This window comes from Carassius auratus, unplaced genomic scaffold (assembly GCF_003368295.1).
Source record: "Carassius auratus strain Wakin unplaced genomic scaffold, ASM336829v1 scaf_tig00017697, whole genome shotgun sequence".
NCBI classification, from domain to species: Eukaryota; Metazoa; Chordata; class Actinopteri; order Cypriniformes; family Cyprinidae; genus Carassius; species Carassius auratus.
Window position 1 is genome coordinate 37,913 of NW_020524805.1, and position 22,281 is coordinate 60,193.

The following is a 22,281-nucleotide window of genomic DNA, read 5'->3' on the forward strand; positions in this document are numbered from 1 at the left end:
AATATAAATAGACATGGATATGTCTCTAGTAAAGTTATGCTCAGTATTAAATGTTTAATTTGCTTTCAATTACCTTTTAGCAGTGCAGTTTCTATAAATAAAATTATAAAAAAAAAAAAAAAAAATCTAAAAAGTAAAAAAATAAATAAATACAAATTGAAATGTCTCTAGTAAAAAAATATGCTCAGGATTTAAATGTTTCATTGACTAAATACCCCTTTATTGTTGCAGTCTCTGTAATATGATTTTTACAGTTGGTCAAAATGTGTGGGAACCCTGTATCACCATTACTCTTGCAGTTTTATTTATTTTAAAGTCTTTGGTAGGTACATGGGCATCATGGTGAAGGATGAGAGCCACGCTGACTAACTTCACTCCTTGGCATCTGACTACAGACAGACAGGTGGCCTGTCATACACAGACTCCTCCCCCTCACATTCTGTAAAGGTGGAGAATGTGCCAGGGCTGGCCAATCACAGGTGCAAATATCCTCTTACTAGACGCTGTCATAATAGAAGTAAGCCATTATTTCGACAACAGCTGTGTTATCTATGAGGGTACTGAACCCAAACAGAGCTTGATACACCGCCTGAACAGCATTTGTTGCGTATGGCTACATCACTCTATTTATTCGTTTTTTATACTTCCTTTATGAATTCTGTGATATTTATGAACTGTGGTCCAGTATATGTAACAGTACAGTACAGTGTTAATGAGCAGGTACAGTAGACATTATTCTATTCTACTTTTTTTTACTGGGACACTAATGAAACCCCAGACCACATTAACTTGCTTTGCTACTGACACAGAGCTTATAGTTCACCCAACTATAGTCTTATAGTTCACCCAAAATAATTTACTCGCCCTCATGTTCAGAACTTCAGTTTTTGGCATTAATCTTTAATCAGAAAAGTGCAGACATTTAAATGAGCCTCTGAACAATTAACCGAAATGTTTTTCTGTTCGGAAATGTCATTATCGAGCAGGATTTATTGGGAGAAGGTTTTATGTGAAATCATCCGTTCATTGTCTTCTTAACGGGTCTTATGTGAAAACTTTGGGTGGAGATTAAATGTCCATTTTGAGTTTTACATCTTCACTAGGGCAAAGAATGTCTAAGAAAAGTCTTAATCGTGTTTTCTTCATGAATATGAGTCATTTTCATACAGCTGTGGGATTTATGAAGGATTGAACAGCAGTGAGTGTGAACTGTGAACGTTTTATTTTCTGTTTTGTACCGTTTCTGTTATTTTGGGGCATTGAGGAAAAATGTGCATATAGGCAGGAGGTATTCGTGTATTAGCTGAAAACAAACTGTTGTGTCCTCTGGTTTGGTGGGCAACTTTGTGTCATACAGCTAGCATCGGTTTCTGTGTCCGTGTGTTTAAAACCATCAAGAAACTTGTTCTGGTGGTGTGTTTGTGTTGATGGGAGAGAATGTGTTGCTGTGTGTGTTAATTCAGTGTTAAAGTCTTTACTTGTCTAACTGAACTAATGAATGTTTTTCCTTCACACTGTGTATCAAAAAAAAAAAAAAACTATTCTTGTATTAAAAATGGTCAGTCTGCCACAAAGATGTATGCAGCTGTGCTGAATTGTTTTATTCTTTTTCCAACTGCCAATACAAATTAAATCTCACATAGCAAAACGATAACAGAGATAAACTTACAATTATGTTTTGCTTAATTAGTTAATTAGTTTTTTGGGGGCTGAAGATATTTCTTTGTCATCTGGTTATTTTGACCTGGTGATGATTTTCATTTTGCTGTGAATTCTTGTTAATGTTACACACACTGGTATAGAAGCCCGTTTCTGCCACTGACTAATAATAAAAGAAAATAATAAAAAATAAACTAAAAATAAAAACTTTTTTTTACACAAACTCGCAATTCTGGATATTTTTTTGATTTGTCAGAATTGTGAGATATACCGTAAACTGCCAGTTCTGACTTTTTTTCTCAGAATTGCAAGATATAAACTCACAATTGCAAGTTAAGTTAGACTTGTGCAATATAAACTCGCAATTCTGAGAACATATATTTTTTTCTCCTTAGAAATCAACTTTTATTACTTGCAATTCTTAGAAGAAAAAAAGTCAGAATTGTGGGATATAAAATCGCAAGTATCTTCTGTATTTTTCATTCATTGGCGGGCTTCCATACATTGGACTTCCGTACATTAGACTAAACCCCCCCAACCCCCAACACACACACCTTTTTTTTTTTCATCACACAACCGTTCAATATAATTTGTATATTATTCAGCTCTCAGTCAAATAATGGGGAAACAAATTTAAAGAATGTCATTTTTATTTTTCCCATTTATGTCTAAACCAAATTTACAAAAACTTGGACAGCCTCCAGTTCAGAATGTTCTAGTCTTTATATGGGTTCATAAAGGGCTGGCAGGGTCTGGAGCATTAAATGGTGATTAGAAGCACCTGGCATTCTCCGGCAGATATTAACAGCTCAATAAAAGGCAGACCAACATCACTATATACAAAATCATCTCATTAACTATAGGCTTGTACAGGACACACACACACATCCCCAGACACTGAGTTACCTGATGACATTTTGTTCCTTTTTTTAAATGTTGCATATTCAGTTAATTCATAAAACAATTATGAAACATGCAGATATTCATTCAGCTGGGAGAGGGTAAGGTCAGCAGAAAATGAGGCCTGAAAACTTTCCCAATCACACATTTCTATGTCTCTCACACTCTTAAACCTGTATTAAAACATATCCTTCTAGAAGATGGTTGACATTTGAAGCATACATTCTCTTGCATAGATTTTACTTTGTGTAAATTTCTAGCAAACATCCTCTGGTTTTGTAATTTCCTCAGTGGAATTATTTAGAGAATCCCATGTTTTTTTGTTTTTTTTTAACAAGCATTTTCAATTGCATTGAATGTCTCTATTCATCCTCAGGCATTCTTCTCCTCTGACGATCCTAGATTTTCAGAATAACTCCAGTTTCTCAACATACAGGTGTCTCTCGACAGTTCTTTAAAATGTTCTCCTCTTCTAGTGAAATACTGACTCAGACGTGAATGTGGATCTTTATGTGCTTCGCGTTGATGGATCATATGTTGAAGATCCTAGATTTGCTTTGAAAGACGGCAGATGGGTTTGGTGACAGCTTAGTCTTCTGCTCCTGTATATAAAACATACATTTCTGTTAAAAAAATACTTAGTATGTTTATGTAAAACTTGTTCATTTTTAAAATTGATATTTTTTTTTAACAGTGTAAAAGTCCGACTCCAATTTACAGCTTTCATCTAAAATGTGAGAAGCTGAAAAAGAAGCACTAGGTCATGTCACACTCCCGATGTCTTCTGTGGCACACAAACCTCACTGGAAATAGTATCCATTTGGGCACTTTAAGCATACTGTTTCAAATGACTATGATTTAGGATGTACTTGTTCAAGTCTCATATTATAGTATATAATCTCCATCCACTTTGCCTCCATCTATCTTTGTCAGATTTCTGTCTCTCGCTCAGACTGTCTCCTTCTCTTGGGTAGAAGACATCTAATCCTTACTGTAGGGAAAAAAAACAGCTTTCTATGTGAGAAGCCAAGTGCCGGGGTGAAAATGAGATTCTCTCTAACACTGTTAAGTGCATTTAGAATAGGAACACAGACACCCTCAGCCTCACAGACTCACTAACAGCAGAAATGCTTTATGTATAATATGCAAATTTGGCTTTCAAGACGGCCAAAACTATAAATATGCAATACATTTTTCTGAACTAAATTTTAATTATTTTAAAGACTTTTGCACAGCACTAGTATATACACTACCATTCAAATGTCACTAGATAGATGTCCCTGTTTGTCTTCTGTCATATCATATGTCATAGGCTGCTGACCATCGTTCGGACAGAGCGCTGACACATGGGAAACTGTCTGGACAGCAACTTTAAAGCTTATATAAGATGTTTAACTGTCATTTAAGGTTATTATAACTTATGAAAACCTGAGATTTATTCACTTGTGATGCTTGTGCAGGTTTGATTTGTTTCTCAATCCTCCTGTAAACATGCATTTGGATCCAACTTATCAGTTCATCAGCCAAGCAAAAAAAACAAAAAAAATCTAATCTAATTAATTTTATTATAACATAGTTAATATATGTGACACTGGAACACAAAACCAGTCTTAAGTCTCAGGTATATTTGTAGAAATAGCCAAAAATACATTGTGTGGGTCAAAATGATCATTTCTTTTTTATGCCAAGAATCATTAGGATATTCAGTAAAGATCGTGTTCCATGAAGATATTTTTTAAAATTCCTACCGTAAATATATAAAAACTTAATTTTTGATTAGTAATATGCATTGATAAGAACTTCATTTGGACAACTTTAAATATTTTCTCAATATTTCGATTTTTTTTGCACCCTCAGATTCCAGATTTTCAAATAGTTGCATCTCGGCAAAACATTGTCTTATCCTAAGAGACCAATCATCAATGGAAAGCTTATTTGTTCAGCTTTCAGATGATGTATAAATCTCAATTTCTAAAAATTGACACTTAAGACTGGTTTTGTGGTCCAGGGTCACATATATATATAATATATATATATATATATATATATATAATGCAACACTTATTTTGGCCCACAGCAATTTACATTTTGTTCCTGTCATATTAAAATGTTTGGGCACCTCTGACCAATAGCAAACGGTTTAAGCTTATGTTTTCTTAGTTTCATTGAGCTTGCACTGATCTGATGGTCTTTACAGAAGAGGACAAATGAAAAATGACCACTTAATTAAGAATGATGAGCTGATTTGATCTCCCAAACAAGTGTTTGAGAACAGTGGACAGTCAGTCTGCCTTTTACAATTAAATTCAAAGCATCAGCTGGAGGGAGATCGGGAGGGCAGGATGGGTTGTGAGTGAGTTAAACCCTAGGGACAAACAAAATAATGCCAGCTGGCTTAGTCACGCAAGTCTCCAGTGCACTAGATAACATTTTAATAAGTATGGCCAAAAATCAAACTTGATTGAGGGCTGTGGGCCAAAAGTAAATCCTGCAATATATCCAGATATTTGAGAATGAAATGTATTAAATCTTAATTTAAATATTATTATTATTATTATTAAATAATTTAAAATATTACACATTTTTTAATTTAATCAAATTCACATTGTTTTTTTACATTTCAATTCAAAAATAAATTAATAACAGTTAACAGTTTAACTCCCAAAGTATGTCCCGTGGGCCCTGGTTTGGGCATCTGTGTAACATCAGACCTGTACAATCCTCATCAGATAACACCAGACTAGTGGATCTGTCTGACAACTTGACAAATGGAGCAGTGCAAAGTTTATGAAAAGAAAAGTTACAACTCAATAACGGAGGCATTTAAGCCTGACACAAGAGACACAAAACTCTCACAGCTCTGCCTCAGACAGCTGGCATTGTGTGTTTCAGCCGTCACTTTCTCTCCTCACTGGTCAAGCATGATGTTTGACAGCATGCATGGGTTAGTAATTAGGACTAAATGAATCCCAATTAGTGCATACTTCACTGACTGACGTGCAAAAGATGCAGCATCAGTTTCACAGTTAGTTTTGATTCTCATTGAGAGGATGGGAACAGACTAGACTGACGTAACGAGGCACAGGAGCGGGTCACTGATTACATAACCCCAATGAATCAGCACTAGTCGATACATAGAGCACAACTTACATGACCTAAAACTCCCATTTGTCCCAGAAAGGCATCTATGTCAAATAACCAATGCGATTTAATTGCATATTAGGCTTGATTTCACAGATTAACCTAAAAGATTATGCAAATCAATATTCCCGCTTACCTATTCTGGGTTAAATACAACTTAAACTCAACTTTAACTACAGCTTTTAACTATCAGCCCAAAAGCTGTCCAAAAATGTAATGTAGGTATAAATCTAAACCCACTTCAAAAGGTTGATTTTGTCAGGTTTATAGCTCAAACATGAAAAATTCGTGCTTATGCTTTCACTACTATGAAATCTGCATATTTCTACTAAATCCATCATATAATTCCATCCCATAGGCTTTTATTTTATGGTTATGAACGTTTGGAAATGTTTAGAGTATTACAATTGAACACAAACATATACATATTTATATAAATAATACCTATATCATATTTATTCTTTTAGTGTTAACTTTCAGTTATAAAAATTTTGACATAGGTCCTTACAATAAAAGTTTATCGACTATACATATTGGTCTCCTGCTGATTATATCAAAGGCTCCAGTTTATTCTTATTCTGCAGAGTCTGGTTTGAAAGTTTGCTTTCTGTTGATCTTTCTGTCACATCAGCTCGCTGTCTGATTTGATCTCTTTCTCTACTCTCTGTCCTCTCACTCACCTCTGGTTTCATGCTGATGTCTGTCCTGTGTGAGTGTGCTCTCTCTGTCTGCGTGTGTGAGCTGGTCTCCAGTATGCCGGCGTCCGTGTGTCTGTGTGTGTCCGGGCTGAAAGCCGCCTGGTAGCTGGTCTCTGGCGGGGGCTCATCAGCACCTTTACCCAGGAAGGTGGGCCGTTTGGGGGCAGGCTTTGACGGCCGAGCTCCAGACCACGGCTGGTACTCCTGCCTGATTCCAGAGAGAGAGATCAAATGTATCAGACAGAGACAGAAAAAGACAGAGACGGAGCCCTGAGGAGCTGCAGATAAGAGCAGCACATGTCAGGCTAGGTTAAAGTCATGCTGACAAATCACAGCAACAGGTGCCCACTGTAAAGACTTCAGCTTACCTGTTTGAAAAATAATTCTCACTATACGTATCTGTACATACATATGCAAGGTTTAGAAAAGAAAAAAGGTGCATGCAGAATGAAAGCATGTAAGAAAGGATTAAGTGAATAAATGACTAGAAGTGAAGGTTTCATGCATCATTCAACCAAAGGCTGATGAACACTGAGGGCTGTTTGTAATCAATTCATTCTGTTCCCCTCAGATAACTCTGTTTATATAATTGTTATAGTTTCATTCTGCTCGTTCATGAGCTGTTGGATTAAATATGCATGACAGTGACCAGTTACCACACTGAGTGAAAATCACTGCAATGCACAACTGTTAGAACCACATCAGTCATGTTACAGCTCCACAGTAAACCAGCATCAAAGAATGGACACTTCTCTTTCACAGAAAGAGAGAAATGTGTGAAAGCTTGTTCATGTGAGTCAGATATATATCCTCCAGCAATTCATTTCGGAGACTAGTGAACATATGTTATTTCAGAGATAAATAGGCTACCACTCTTTTAAGTTCTAGTGTATATTAAAATTTGATCTGACTTGGATAATAATAATAATGCCGGTAAGTGATATTACATATTTTATGTTTGTATAGTAGTCTATTTTATAAATACAAATTGAGAAATATATGGCCATATAATATCACTATTTTTAAGATCGGTTTCGTCGTTTTAATGTTTTTACTTACTAAATAGGCCAAAATAAAAGACAAAGAAAATAGATAGTATTAATAATAATAATACACCGGTTTATTGTAGTATTTGTAATCTGTTTTTACTTGAACATAAAAAATAGAAATTATGAAGAATCCAGATTTTAAAAAAACTAACATCTATAGATTGATATTATTAGTAGCCTAGTATGTAATGTTGGTCTTTTGTAATATTTCTACTCTAAAATAAAATGTAATAAAATAATTTTCTCTGTTGAATCGCAGTAAAATATATTATGAACATACATTTAGCCTACTCATGATGTGCTGCGGTGGATGAGAGGTGCTGAAGAACAGCTCCCATGAGAACGAGCAGCAGTACCTGTATGAGCTGAGCTGATCTCCTCCTCTCTGCCTGCCGCTGCGCTCCTGTCTGTCCGTCCGCGGATGACTCGTTCCGTTAGAGTAACCGTTCACCGGACTATCCGTTAAAGTGCCGCCTTTCCCTCCGTTACTAATCCAGGGAAAGTTATCCTTCTTCGGGATGGGCCAGGGTTTGTAATCCTGTTTGTACTGGGTGATGCTCGGGAAAGGCACACCCGGGGGATGGTATTCTTCGCGGGGTTTATAACTCGGTTCCGTGCGTCCCCGGTGCGGCCGCCGGACACCCGCCGCGTGATCCGGCGTTACGAAGTCGACGCTCGGCGCCCGTTCCGTGGAAACGAGTTTGGTGACGGATTGCACCTCCTGCTCCGCGATGTCAGAGTAGTTCTGAATCGTTAGTGGAACCGACAAATCCGATTTGTCGAACTGGTTCCAGAACCGAGCCAAGCAGCACACTCTGCTGATGCACGGCCAAGCCATTGCTAGGAAACAAACCAAAACAAAAAGAAAGAAAGAAAACACAGTAAAAACACGACGAAGTGCTCGATTTCATGAAGGAATGCGAACCCGAGTCCGTTCCTCGAGAACTGCGCGAGACCACTCGGTGTCGGGACTCTGTCATTGCACATTCATCTCACGTGATTTGCACTTCATGCAGAAAAAAATAATAATCCATAAACATCGGAGTCGGTGACCCGTGTGTCCGCTTCATGGCTGTAGCTGACAGAGCTCAACTTAATGCCCTAAAAATCCTCTTTTAATCACAACCTTTACCTAAGCCTACCTAGACAGCATTTCTGGGCATCATATGCGCTTACAACTGATTCAGATGATGTCTACCCAAACTAAAAGTACCATGGAACTAGCCTTTTTGATATATGCAGTAGAATTTGATATATTGCACTGGGGTATGCTGTACTCCATATAAAGCCAACTTGAAACATAATTTTTGTTCCTTTACAGTTAATATGCATTATATATTAAAATTAGGTCACAACAAATTTTGATTTATTTTAATTAATAGAAGTTAATGATAAAGAAAATCTATTTATGACGTTATGCTTGACAGCATCCGCAGTATACAGCATTTTTACACTTAGGTGCCTAAACTTTCAACTGTGGCTTTGCTGGTAGGTTTCTTGAAGCGTCTTGGAGCAATGCCACAGTTCTTCTGGATTGAGTCTGTCTCAGTTTGTTCTGTTTCTTCATGTTATTCCAAACAGACTGGATAATGAAGAGATCAGATCTCTGTGTGGAGCACTGGTCAAAAATCTCACTGGATTATTACTATTAATGGCAAAATGAATGTAGGGGAATGCAAACTGATATTTCCTGACACACTACAGCAAAACACACCATTCCCAGTGTTCAAAAGTCTGAGACCATAGGCCTACATAAACTTTCAAAAGCTAAAAAGCTTTTAAAAAATGTAGTTTTAAGAAATGTTACAATTATATGAAACTTAATAAATAATATACCATAACATTAGGGTTTTTCCAAGTTGTCAGTTCAACTTTTCACTCAAACTGTTATTGCTAAGTAATATATAATATACATTATAAAAATAAAATTCTAACCCTCTGGGGTTCTTCATTTATGAGTCACACTCAGGACCTTCGGGTCAAAAATGACCCAGAGGCCGGGATTCAGGTATACTTTTTTTCAGTAAAATCAATCAAATGTATTTTTGTTCAATAATATTTTTTCTTTCTTTTTTTGTGTTTTGAGAGAATTTTATGATAATAATAATGAATAATGAATTTTTATGCAATAATTATGATCCATTTTTTCCCATTGAATATAATAGAAAATTTATATATATATGTATTTTTATTTTTATTTTTATTAATGCTGTATTTTATTTTAAAGTACAGCCAAGGCCTATAGAAAACAATTTTTGAAATTAGATTGGTGCCATCTGGTGGACAAATTAAGCATTTTTATCATGCAATAGCACATTTTTACCACTAGAGAGAATGTACAGCTCTCTGTAGAAAGGCTTGTGAATTCTAGTGATTTTTGCACATATTTGCCTATTTATTTCAGGTTGTGGATTTTAATATATAATCACAGATTCTCAAAGACTATTTTTGTCAAGTTTTTTTTTTTTGTTTGTTTGGTTGATTTAAATGGTAATTTCAAGTGCCAGTTTTACTTTATAATACAGTCAAACCTGAACATTGCACTAGAAAGAGAACAAATGGAAAGCATTTTGTTACCCATTGTTTTAATTCTAACTTAATAAAAAAAATGACATTATTTAAATCATAACATATTTTTATTTACCTTTTATTATAAACATTTCCATTAAAATTATTTTTTGCAATTCAATGAACAGTAACTCTTCAAAATTGCCAACAGCAATTATGAACAAAAACAAAAATAACAGCAAACGTATAATCATTTTCAAACAGTACATGTAAATGGAAAATAGAAAAATAAAAAAAGTGTCACGCTGGGCCTGGGTCGCTCGAATAGGCCTGGAGGTTACTAGGGAAGAATTCCATCCTTTGACCTTACTCTGTTTGTGCGTGTGTGCGTGCGTGTGTGCACACGTGCTTGTGTGTGTGTGTTTGTGTGTGTGTGTGTGTGTGTTCAAGAGAGAGACATGGTGTGTGACTTTTGCATTTTGGATCCAATGTCTCCCCTTTATTTGATTCATTGATTTTATTTCACATATTCTCACATATCTCTGTTACAGTTTCACCAGTCTCATATTTCCCTATGTGTGTGTGTGTGTGTGTGTGTGAGTGAGTGTGTCTATTTTGCAACCTTGATGGCTTACAGCCTCATGCTTTTATTGCTGTGCACTTTATTTCTTACATTGATGAATAATTTCTTTTATTTCACACATTTCCCAAAATTAGCTTTTGCAATGATACTTTCATTTGTGTGTGTTTTTGTGTGTATAAGTGTGTGTGTGTGTGTGTGTGTGTGAATTTTTTTGTCTGTTTTGCACTCTTGATGTTTTAGAGATTCACCCCTTCGCTGTTGTATGCTTTTTTTCTGCATCGTGGCTGATTTGTAGATTGTACACACAAAAAAACTCAGTATTTTCATATTTTTGCAAATTTCCCATTCATTTCCTATGTCGGGTCATTTTTGACCCGAAGACCCTGAGTGTGACTATTTTTTTTACGACCACTTAGACTTTTAAAATCCTGTCCCCAATTTTTTGGGGTGTTCATATACCAAGTACCAAAAAAGTCACCAAGTTTCGGACCATTCCGATGAAGCTACGATTTGTAACATTTTTTTTAAAAAAAATTTCGGGTCATAAATGACCGAAGAACCCCAGAGGGTTAAAAATAAAGCACAATTTACTAAACTAATATGAAGGCATTTAATTTCACTAGTAGACACAGAATTGGAATCCACTGTATATCACAGTACTATGGTGTATGGTATGGTACAGCCACAGTACTTTTTGTAAGAAGAGGAAAGCAGTTCAGGTCTTGACAGGCTTTTAGCAGTTTGAGCCATTCAAATTACTCACCGCTAATCAAAACTGACAGATTGATCCACAAACACATCTCTGCATACACAAACAAGCTGTCCTAAACATCTAGTCTGATTTAATGACATGCCATGAAACAGTTGAAATGGCTGAGGTCGGGCATATTTTGGTTTGATACTTCAGTTGTGAAATCTATGGCTCTGTTTTTCCACTTGATAAGCATAAGGTCATAAACAGGTCAATTAAACAGCACCTGTCTCTCATTACTGCAGTCAGTGAGTGTGCCGCATCACTACATTTCAGCCTCTATGGTCCTTGAATAACCAGAGAGGGAAATTTACAGCTTCAATAAAATAACCTTTCATTTTTCAAAAGCTGTCATATTATTATTATTTTTGACAAGCTACAGGTTATAGGTTTACTGTAGTAAAGCTGTTTTTCTCCATTAGTGGTCAAGACTAATTTACCAACAGATTTGTCATCTGAAAAATCACTCCATTCCTCATTACTTTCTGTAGGGGAAATTCAGAAATCTTTATAACTTCACAATCCTTTCATCATTCAGCACAGATCAGATTTGTGTCTGCCATCTGTCATCAGTCACATGACATCATGCTCTTGAGGGAAAAAAGGATCACTCTGTGTTTGACAGGTTTTATTTAACTGATATAGTCACCCAAAAATGCTTTTATTAATTACTGAAAAAAACTGTTTTTTCATTATATAAATGCTTATTTTGTTACAAATTAATTCACATTTAGGTTTTGCATATGCTGAATATGATCAAAAATTTAATATGAAAAGAATTAAATGCATTTGAACTGCAAGGCATATAAATTCTGAGTTACTCCACTTAAACATGATTGAACATGAGGTATAATCATATAAAATGTTTGATGCATGAAATTAGAAATGAGTTCTGCAGCTTGATTCTTATGAAATGCCTCCACCTGCAGGTGAGATGAAAGTCTTATATGTGGTGCATTAAACTGGGAAGACATCTGGGAATGTTGGATACAAAAAGGTGGAATGTGATTTGTTCAGAAATCAGTTTTCTCATTTCCAGATTTGTTTGCTGGTTTGCTGTCCCCATTCCTTCTTTCTTAACTCCACTCGCCTGATTTTCCCACTCACTGTCTTGGGAAGATGATCCACAAACTCAATCTGACAAAAAAAAAAAAAAATGAGTTAAACATTTAAAAGCTGGAACAAAATATTCCTTTAAAATTGACTCAATTCTCCTGTTAAGGATTAAATGCGTAAGTACTGAACTTGAATCCTAGGTCACCTTGCGTGGATATTTATAAGGAGCTGTCACAGTCTTCACATGTGTTTGCAGTTCCTGGATCAGTTCCTTATGGTTTCTTGATTTATAATCTGCTGTCAGCACTACAAAAGCCTTCACCACCTGAAACATGGAGCAGCACAATAAAAAAAAATAAAAAAATAAACACAGTTTTGTATTACATATGTATGATAATCTTAGTTACAATTTTAAATCAACTACATACAAAATCTTTTACACTGCATACTTAGACTTATTTTTGCCTAATTCTAAGGTCACACTGCATGTATCCTTCATGGAGACGGCAATCCCAGAATGCACTGCACTACCTCTCCTCGAACTGGATCAGGGCTGCTGACCACAGCAGATTCTGCTACGGCTGGATGCTCTATCAAAGCGTTTTCCACCTCAAATGGACCAATGCGGTACCTAAAACACACACAACATGAGATATGAGATACAAATTTGCCATCATGGATGATAAGCAGAATTCCGTACCCTGCAGACAGGATGACATCATCAGCTCTGCCGATGAACCACAGGTATCCTTCATCGTCCATCATTCCCCTGTCACCAGTCAGGTAGAAATCGCCTCGGAAACATTCTGCCGTACGCTCTGGCTCCCCCTATAGGATGAATTTAGATCAATAAGTTTAATTAGTGCAACTCAAGCTCAAGAACTTTACGTAAAGACTATGTGAAAAAAGGAAAACGTACTGTATACTCTGTAAAAAGAGAGAAGGGTCTCTCTGGTTTGACTCTGATGCCGAGGTCTCCCTCTTGTCCTCGTGGCACAACAGAACCATCTTCATCCACCACCTTAAACCAAAAAAGTCCATAGTTCACCTCAGGAAAACCAAGAAAATCCATCAGATTAAAAAAATAAAATAAATAAATTATCAGTGTTGGGGCTAGTTACTCAAAAAAGTAATATATTACATATTACATATTACTCTCAAAAATAGTAATGCCTTACTTTACTTTATTACTCCCTGGAGAAAGTAACTAGTTATATTACTAGTTATATTACTAGTTACATCTTTTTTTCTTAATTACTCTATGATTGCCTGAGATGCATCAGATGGAGGGAGAACATACAAAGGAGGAGTGTTCTTTAGGGTCTTTATCAGTGGCGGCTCCTGCCAATTCTCTCGGGGGGGGGGGCAAATGTTTGCTCTATTAATGAGGATAGGTCACCCATTCAATTGATAAATTAACGGGTAGTTAAAGATGTAAAGGGAACCGAACTACTGTAGTATTAATTAAAAATAAACTGACATTAGGAATCAATCTCTTGCACTCCTTATTTTTCTATATCCGTGTTAACACTATTCAGCAGCATATGAAGACTAACACCAGGATGTGGTTTTTCCAAAAAATAGTTTTTACTTTTCGATTTCAGTTTAATAAGAAATAATTGAAGTCACATAAATCACTGTTACACAACTCACTTATATTACTGCTCGTCAGTACACCTGTTCTCTAATCAGCGGTTAATTCCATCAGGTGCGTGATTTCACATAGAGCAGCTGTTACTACACAGAGCCGTTATTAACTGAGAAGATGCGCAAATCCAGTTCATTTTCAGCGTTTATTGGCACGGTTGTATGAACATATGGTTCACGCACCTGATGGAATAAACCGCTTTAGAGAACCGGCTTTACTGAGATGCGCATTAACGAGCGGCCGATCGTGATCGGAGCACTCCTACAAAATAATTACTGAATCTCCACCCGTCGAAACTAGCTTTCTGTTGCTGGGAACCTTCCTCTGAAAAAGAGCTTGCCGTTGTTGACGCTTCCATTTTTCCCCATCTGTCTGAGCGTGCCGCTCTGCTGCCGGCTGTCGACCAATCAGTGATGGTAAATGATACCTCGTGCCAAACCCAGACCAATCACTGTTCCATTCACGCCCTCCTTCCCTTCCCTTCTGTTCTCTGTGTTGTGTGCCTTGTGTGTGATGAAGGTGCTACTGGCAAATGTAACGCAAGTAACTAGCTTGGGAAAACTGTAATAATATTACCATTTTCAGACGAGTAATGCCTTACACTACTAGTTACTGAAAAAAGTAATATTATTACAGTAACGCGTTACTTTGTAACGCGTTACACCCAACACTGTAAATTATATATATTATATATATATATATATATATATATATATATATATATATATATATATATTAGGGGTGTAACGGTTCACAAAATTCACGGTTCGGTTCGATACGATACACTAATGTCACGGTTCGGTTCGGTTCGGTTCGATACGTTTTAGATACAGCAAAATGTAAAAACATCTCAACTTTTCAGAATGCCGCAAGCGCACCGCGGGTCATGTGACAAGAACCAACCAATCAGCTTCATCCTTTCCCGTAACAACGTTGAGAGCTCAGCCAAGATGAAGGAACAGCTGATCATAGTTGTATATGGATTGCAATTTTGAAATAAATTCAGTAGCAGAGCTACTTCAAGCGATTTTTAGAGCTGCAAATCCATTTATCCTTCGCTGAAATTTCCGCGTCTCATGGAGAGAGCACGTCATTGTTGCTTAGCAAAGACAGACGCCTCATGAGCGCTTCTGCCCGAGCGCTTTGGAAAGGAGGAGAAAGACGCGCTTAGCGTTTTCCATGCGTTTTTAGGCGCAATATGTGAACGGCCCCTAAGGCGCTCGCTCACTCAGCACGCGCTGAAGGCTCGTTGCAAAATGTCTAATGCATTTAACAGACCAGAAATATAAGATCCTAAAATAACCAACAGGTCTGGTGTTTGGGTTGGATTCCCTGTAAGCTATAGTGTCTAAATGCTGCAGGGATAGTTTGCTGCGTGCATGTTTCTCCTTTTTTTCGTCTTTTCCCAGATAGTACTGACGCATATATCCCAGATATTCCCGCTGGTTTTTTTTTTTTTTTTTTTTTTTTGTAATCCCGCTGGTGTACCCTGTCATGTTGCAGATGCGACATACCGTTGTTTTTTTATCCACCACTCTCTTGCCATCACCATTATAGCTTAAAGGGAATCCAAAGTGCACCCAAACACCAGACCTGTTGGTTATTGGAGGATCTTCTCATTTCTAGTCTGTTAAACGCATTGGCTATTTTGCAACGAGCCTTCAGCGCGTACTGAGTGAGCGAGCGCCTGCTGAGTAGCCTAACATAAACATATAAGATGGTGTTTTTTTCTTCTTCGGGAGTGTCAGGGGCGTTGCCTGTTACGTTGTTTGGGTTATTGGGCTACCTTGTTGAACGCATATCATTATATTTCTTTCTCTCTCTTTTTTTTTTTTTTCAAATATAATTAATTACTCCAACGAACCGTTCGGTATACATAATGCGTACCGCGTACCGAACCGAAAGCGTCGTACCGAACGGTTCAATACGAATACGCGTATCGTTACACCCCTAATATATATGTATATATAAAGTGAAAGTGGTGACATTTGCCAAGCATGGTTAACCATACTCGGAATTTGTGCTCTGCATTACCCATCCAAGTGCACACACCATGAACACGGAATATATATATAGTATATTATATTATATTATATTATTGTATCTCAGCCCATATATTGCAGTTATTATTAAAATAAAGCCAGTCAGGACAACAATCAAGTATTATAATACCCAGTTTAAACCCTGGCCGGACTGTTACTGCACCTGAACATCATATCCTGGTGATGCCTTTCCAAAAGATCCTGGTTTGATCTTCATGCCTTTGAATGTGCCTGCTATTAAAACCTAGGTGGAAAAAAGAGATATGAGATATCTTTGCTTGACAGCACACCAGACTAAGCTTAATTTTATTCTATGTGTCTCTATAATGAATCTGTGACCATATCACAGATGAAAACAGATGCTAATTTAGGACCCATTTTCACTCATCTCTATAATGATCCTATAAAACCTAATTCAACAAAGAGTTTTAGCGGTTTAAAGGAATAATTGCTAAAAAATTGTTACTCCCCCTCAGGCCATACAAGACATAGATGAGTTTGTTTCTTTGGAGAAATTTAGCAGTACATCACTTGCTCACCAGTGGATCCTCTGCAGCAGTGGTTCCCAACACTGCAGGTTTTCCATGTCTCCTTAAAAAACACACCATCAGCTCATTAGTAGAGACTCCAAGACCTGAACTGAGTTTGTCAGACAAAAGAGAGATGCAATATGTGCAGTGTTGGGGGCCTCCAGGAACAAGGCTGAGAAGCACTGCTCTGCAGTGAATGGGTGCCGTCAGAATGAGAGTCCAAACAGCTGACAAAAACATCATAATAATCTACAACACGACTCCAGGCCATCTTGGGAAGTGAAAAGCTGTGTTTTCACTTTTTTTTTAACAAATTTTGTGTATTATTTGTGAATTACTGTTTGGACTTTCATTCTGATGGCACCCATTCACTGCATAGGATGCATTGGTGAGCACGAGACATAAAGCTACATTTCTCCAAACTTTTCTAATTAAGAAACAAAAAAATTATATATCTTGCATGGCCTGAGGGTGAGAATATTAATAAAATTGTAAAATGTGTGATCTATTTCTTTAAATGTTTATTTACAGTCTCAGTCTGTCCGTATCCCTCATAGATGTCCAATCCAGTGAGTTCTTTCCATTTCCACATCACCTCTGGGTTTATGGGCTCTCCTGCACACAGACAGTGCTCAAGAGCCCTGAACTTAAACCTGTCAAAAACCACAGACACAGATGAGGGCTAGACCTGGACCAGAGGAATCAGGCTCATTCTGCTGTGATCATTACAACATCCAGGTCAAGATTCTCAGTTCTTACTTACCGGCCATTAAAAACAAACTTCTGCTGACAGTATATATAAAAACAAATAATCATAAATGAAACCTTGTAAAGCTAGAGCTAAAAGAGAATTCATTTAAATACAAACACATCACAGTGCACCTGTAACAGTCAGTACCTGGATATGTCGTCCTGTACAAGCATTCGATAGGCTGTTGGTGCCGTGCAGAAGGTGGTGATGGGATAGCTGCTCAGAGTCTGTCAGGAGAAAAACAACAGTGTCACCAGAATGTATACTGTTCAACAAACCACGTAAAGTTAGATTAAGTGTTACCATTTTTGGTTTTTCCATAAAACACTTTCATACAGCTTTGTTAGGGACATTTTTTAAAGATTCAAGAATCAAACAGAACATTACAGTCAAGAATGAACCAGTGATGTTCCTGTACCTTGAGGACTGTACTTGTATCAAAACGTGGCATGTAGTGAACAAACACACACGCTCCCTGGATCCATGGTGCAAACACACTGCTCCATGCAGACTTGGCCCAACCTGTGTCTGACGTGTTCCAGAACACATCCTGCTCAGTCAGATCCAGCCAGTACCTTAAGAATTCCCACACACAAATAAACACATGACATTTATTTGATTCAAATACAGGAAAGACAGCAATATTGTCAAATATATAAATATGATTGCTTAGCTGCTTAACGAAAATAAATATTTTTTAGGATGATTTGAAAGCATTTATTTGAAATATTATAAATGTCTTTACCGATACTTCTGATCAATTTAATGTTGCCTTCCTGAGATAAAAGTATAAATTAAAAAACTGATTAATGCATCTTTAACTACTTAACACATACACATTTTCACATCATTTAACTTTCAGAATGTTACAAACCTGCCGTTCACCGTGAGCCCCAGACCGTAACTACAGTGGCTGTGTTGGGTCATTTTTGGAGAGCCGGTTGTGCCACTGGTGAAGAAGATCGTCATGGCCTCATCACTCCTGGTGTCCATGCATACATGATCATCTGACACCTTTCTACAGCACAAATACAACATCTGATCTTAACTAAATCACCAATTTGTAATTTTGTTTATACTTTTAAGGAATGCACTCAGTCATTAAATGACAGTGCTCACTGTACACACACTCACCCCATGAGTTCGGTCAGGTTGCCCCAGCCGTGCATGGACCTGTGGGACAGCAGAAGCTTGGTGGAGATGGAAGGGCATTCTGAGGATACGGAGTCCAACAGTGGAGCCAGAGTTTCATCTGTGATCACACACTTGGCCCCAGACGCCTGCAGCCGGTGGCAGATATCTCGAGCAGTGAGCTGAGACGTGCCGGGGATCAGAACCGTACCTGTGCAAGGAAACAGGGCATTAAAAGAGGAACCACTGTGAGTGTGTGTGTTTTTATTCATTTAGACCAAATAGTACAGAACTTAAATATCTGCCATCTATGGGTTATCAGTCATAACATAAAAATTACTTTCACTATATCAGTCAGAGAATGGTTGTTAACATTTTTAAATTACACACTTCAACTTCAAGCTAGTATTATTGTTTCAACAGAAGTGTGAATCAGTAAAAGTAGATTAAAGTTTAACTCTAAGATTGAATCACTAGAAAGGGAAACGGAACAATGAATCCTGAATTCCTGGAAACATATTGTGAGACTGTACCTGTTCGGAGACATGCCACGTTAACCAGCCACCACTCAGGGACTCTGGGTAAGATGAGGAACACACGGTCCCCTCTCTCTAAACTGCACACCTGATGCAAAACATTTGCAAGTCTTCTGGAGTGGAAGCCCAACTCCTCGAAACTCCATCTGACCTCCAGCCCGCTGTCATTCACCCACCACAGAGCTGGAAGAGACGACCTCTGTCCGTTCTGTAATATACAGCAACAATACACTGAACAGTTTCACAAGTGTTGGCATTAAAATGAACTAAGAAGTCTGGGATAATACCAGTCTCCACAAACATTATGTAATACCACACAGATCAGTAGATTAGTACATTTCTGCTGCACTAGTATCACCAAGCAAAATGGCATACCAGTTAGGTTTAGAACAACATACGGTTGCGTAAATGAACATTTTTTTCAGTGAACTAATAAAAGCTAGTTCCTTATTTAAATTATGCTCCTAGAAGGGGAAAAGAAAGGCACTTAATAATTATTAGTAATGGACATGTCATGTTTTGAGGTATTAGTTGGTTTTACTTTTATTTACAGAAATTGTATGGTAAAACCAATGTCAAAAGTACTTTATTTAGCTCCTTATTCCCAATATTATTACATTTTATCATCATATTTTTTTGCATACAGTATTGTTCAAAATAATAGCAGTACAATGTGACTAACCAGAATAATCAAGGTTTTTAGTATATTTTTTATTGCTACGTGGCAAACAAGTTACCAGTAGGTTCAGTAGATTGTCAGAAAACAAACAAGACCCAGCATTCATGATATGCACGCTCTTAAGGCTGTGCAATTGGGCAATTAGTTGAAAGGGGTGTGTTCAAAAAAATAGCAGTGTCTACCTTTGACTGTACAAACTCAAAACTATTTTGTACAAACATTTTTTTTTCTGGGATTTAGCAATCCTGTGAATCACTAAAATAATATTTAGTTGTATGACCACAGTTTTTTAAAACTGCTTGACATCTGTGTGGCATGGAGTCAACCAACTTGTGGCACCTCTCAGCTGTTATTCCACTCCATGATTCTTTAACATTCCACAATTCATTCACATTTCTTGGTTTTGCTTTAGAAACAGCATTTTTGATATCACCCCACAAGTTCTCAATTGGATTAAGGTCTGGAGATTGGGCTGGCCACTCCATAACATTAATTTTGTTGGTTTGGAACCAAGACTTTGCCCGTTTACTAGTGTGTTTTGGGTCATTGTCTTGTTGAAACAACCATTTCAAGGGCATGTCCTCTTCAGCATAGGGCAACATGACCTCTTCAAGTATTTTAACATATGCAAACTGATCCATGATCCCTGGTATGCGATAAATAGGCCCAACACCATAGTAGGAGAAACATGCCCATATCATGATGCTTGCACCTCCATGCTTCACTGTCTTCACTGTGTACTGTGGCTTGAATTCAGAGTTTGGGGGTCGTCTCACAAACTGCCTGTGGCCCTTGGACCCAAAAAGAACAATTTTACTCTCATCAGTCCACAAAATGTTCCTCCATTTCTCTTTAGGCCAGTTGATGTGTTCTTTGGCAAATTGTAACCTCTTCTGCACATGCCTTTTTTTTAAGAGAGGGACTTTGCGGGGGATTCTTGAAAATAGATTAGCTTCACACAGACGTCTTCTAACTGTCACAGTACTTACAGGTAACTCCAGACTGTCTTTGATCATCCTGGAGGTGATCATTGGCTGAGCCTTTGCCATTCTGGTTATTCTTCTATCCATTTTGATGGTTGTCTTCCGTTTTCTTCCACGTCTCTCTGGTTTTGCTCTCCATTTTAAGGCATTGGAGATCATTTTAGCTGAACAGCCTATCATTTTTTGCACCTCTTTATAGGTTTTCCCCTCTCTAATCAACTTTTTAATCAAAGTACGCTGTTCTTCTGAACAATGTCTTGAACGACCCATTTTCCTCAGCTTTCAAATGCATGTTCAACAAGTGTTGGCTTCATCCTTAAATAGGGGCCACCTGATTTACACCTGTTTCTTCACAAAATTGATGACCTCAGTGATTGAATGCCACACTGCTATTTTTTTGAACACACCCCTTTCAACTAATTCAACTAATTGCCCAATTGCACAGCCTTAAGAGCGTGCATATCATGAATGCTGGGTCTCATTTGTTTTCTGAGAATCTACTGAACCTACTGGTAACTTGTTTGCCACGTAGCAATAAAAAAATATACGAAAAACCTTGATTATTCTGGTTAGTCACATTGTACTGCTATTATTTTGAACAATACTGTACATTACACATGCAAATAACTGTTTTAATGAATGTAAAATAATGAGAAAGGTGTTTCCAAACACTCCCCAAAATTTCTTATAAGGACAGCCCCAAAATATTGGTAGAGACCAGCCTCAAAAAAGTCGCGGGCCGCGTCTTTGATCTTTTTCGTGAGAATTCCAGACTGCATGGTGAAACTGTCGTGAAATGTTTTACACTTGTCTGTACAGCATCAGCTCATCTGCCCACGGTTTTACAATGTTTGTTTAGGACTTATAAATAAAGTATTATCCATCAAGTCGAAATATTAATCGGACGTTAAAGTACATTTACTCAGTTTACAGTGAAATTGGACAAACATATTGGATCATCGGTAGCAGAGCATTATTAAATGACCTTTTCTTTTGTTTCCCACTGCTCCAGCACGTCCTTGGCGAAGTTAAAACGCTGTGGAACTTGTATGTTGTAAATCCGTCTCATGCTCTCATAATCGCAGAAGTTTTTTGGTGCAGATGTTTTGGATCTGCACATTTGCAGCCACCGACCTCCTTCGTGCAATTCATTTTTCTTGGAGACTTTCAGACAGTTGTTGAAAAAGCTTTTGCGAAGCACATATAAACTCATTGCAAGTCTTTAATCCGTGGACTCGACGTTATAAACTCAAGCAACGGAGGTAGTTTGTCTCATGCTACATTAATGACACGCAACTGAAACTTTCCCACGGGTCAGTATCTCATTTTCAGCCCGTTTTCCAGCTCGTTACAACAAACTTCTAAAGAATGAAACGGCGTTCTATGAAAGAAAAACGCAGGCACCTCAGAACATACAGACACGATAAAAGCTCCACAGATACAGTCCAGCTTCGTGAAAACAGCCTGTAAATCTTTTCAGTAAAGCAGGAATGACCGCCTACAAAACTAAAGTCACGTGTCTGAACTACACTTTCAGTTAAAACCGACTTACTGGAGCTTTCCTTCAATTTTGTCATTACATGCTCATTCATGGATTTTACTCTAGTTGAGAACAATGTAAAACCTCATGTTCAAA

The 22,281-nt window shown here is 37.4% G+C and overlaps 3 protein-coding genes across 4 annotated transcripts in view; 1 reads left to right on the forward strand and 2 right to left on the reverse strand.

Annotated features, from left to right (window-relative positions):
- LOC113075804 (YEATS domain-containing protein 2-like) overlaps positions 1 to 1,566 on the forward strand; it is a 38,067-nt gene extending 36,501 nt beyond the window's left edge. Inside the window, exon 28 of the mRNA XM_026248450.1 lies at positions 327 to 1,566. Coding sequence (XP_026104235.1) covers positions 327 to 369 — 43 coding nt within the window. The 3' untranslated portion in view covers positions 370 to 1,566. The remainder of the gene's footprint in view (positions 1 to 326) is intronic.
- A 432-nt stretch (positions 1,567 to 1,998) lies between these two features.
- Positions 1,999 to 11,542, reverse strand: LOC113075807 (MAP6 domain-containing protein 1-like). Its single transcript, XM_026248455.1, has 4 exons — positions 11,302 to 11,542; positions 7,804 to 8,287; positions 6,381 to 6,606; positions 1,999 to 3,161 (listed from the first exon to the last, which is right to left on the reverse strand). The coding sequence occupies exons 1-4, from the start codon at positions 11,336 to 11,338 to the stop codon at positions 3,090 to 3,092; spliced, it is 819 nt and encodes a 272-aa protein (XP_026104240.1). The 5' UTR covers positions 11,339 to 11,542; the 3' UTR covers positions 1,999 to 3,089.
- A 436-nt stretch (positions 11,543 to 11,978) lies between these two features.
- On the reverse strand, positions 11,979 to 22,206 carry LOC113075806 (acyl-coenzyme A synthetase ACSM3, mitochondrial). 2 transcript variants are annotated; one of them, XM_026248453.1, is made up of 13 exons: positions 21,631 to 21,858; positions 18,981 to 19,191; positions 18,451 to 18,658; positions 18,191 to 18,334; positions 17,735 to 17,891; positions 17,464 to 17,543; positions 17,095 to 17,218; positions 16,199 to 16,279; positions 13,265 to 13,366; positions 13,046 to 13,173; positions 12,877 to 12,976; positions 12,551 to 12,670; positions 11,979 to 12,426 (listed from the first exon to the last, which is right to left on the reverse strand). In XM_026248453.1, exons 1-13 carry the CDS (start codon positions 21,856 to 21,858, stop codon positions 12,319 to 12,321), a joined length of 1,791 nt encoding a protein of 596 aa, XP_026104238.1. In that variant the 3' UTR covers positions 11,979 to 12,318. The 2 variants fall into 2 exon arrangements, with proteins under 2 accessions (XP_026104238.1, XP_026104237.1); XM_026248452.1 differs by having other exon boundaries at positions 11,983 to 12,426; positions 18,981 to 19,195; positions 21,632 to 22,206.
- Between the last annotated feature and the right edge of the window lie 75 nt (positions 22,207 to 22,281).

Excerpts from the sequence above, each read along its gene's own strand:
- LOC113075807 (XM_026248455.1), bottom strand. The coding sequence starts at position 11,338 with ATGTGTTTGTGGATCAATCTGTCAGTTTTGATTAGCG. Across the intron at positions 8,288-11,301 it reads TCTGTCAGTTTTGATTAGCG|CAATGGCTTGGCCGTGCATC; the intron begins GTGAGTAATTTG and ends TTTGTTTCCTAG. Across the intron at positions 3,162-6,380 it reads ACATCAGCATGAAACCAGAG|GAGCAGAAGACTAAGCTGTC; the intron begins GTGAGTGAGAGG and ends TTTTATATACAG.
- LOC113075806 (XM_026248452.1), bottom strand. The coding sequence starts at position 21,858 with ATGAGTTTATATGTGCTTCGCAAAAGCTTTTTCAACAACTGTCTGAAA. Across the intron at positions 17,892-18,190 it reads GGGCTCACGGTGAACGGCAG|GTACTGGCTGGATCTGACTG; the intron begins GTTTGTAACATT and ends GGAATTCTTAAG. Across the intron at positions 13,367-16,198 it reads CACCAGGATATGATGTTCAG|GTGGTGGATGAAGATGGTTC; the intron begins GTGCAGTAACAG and ends TTTTGGTTTAAG.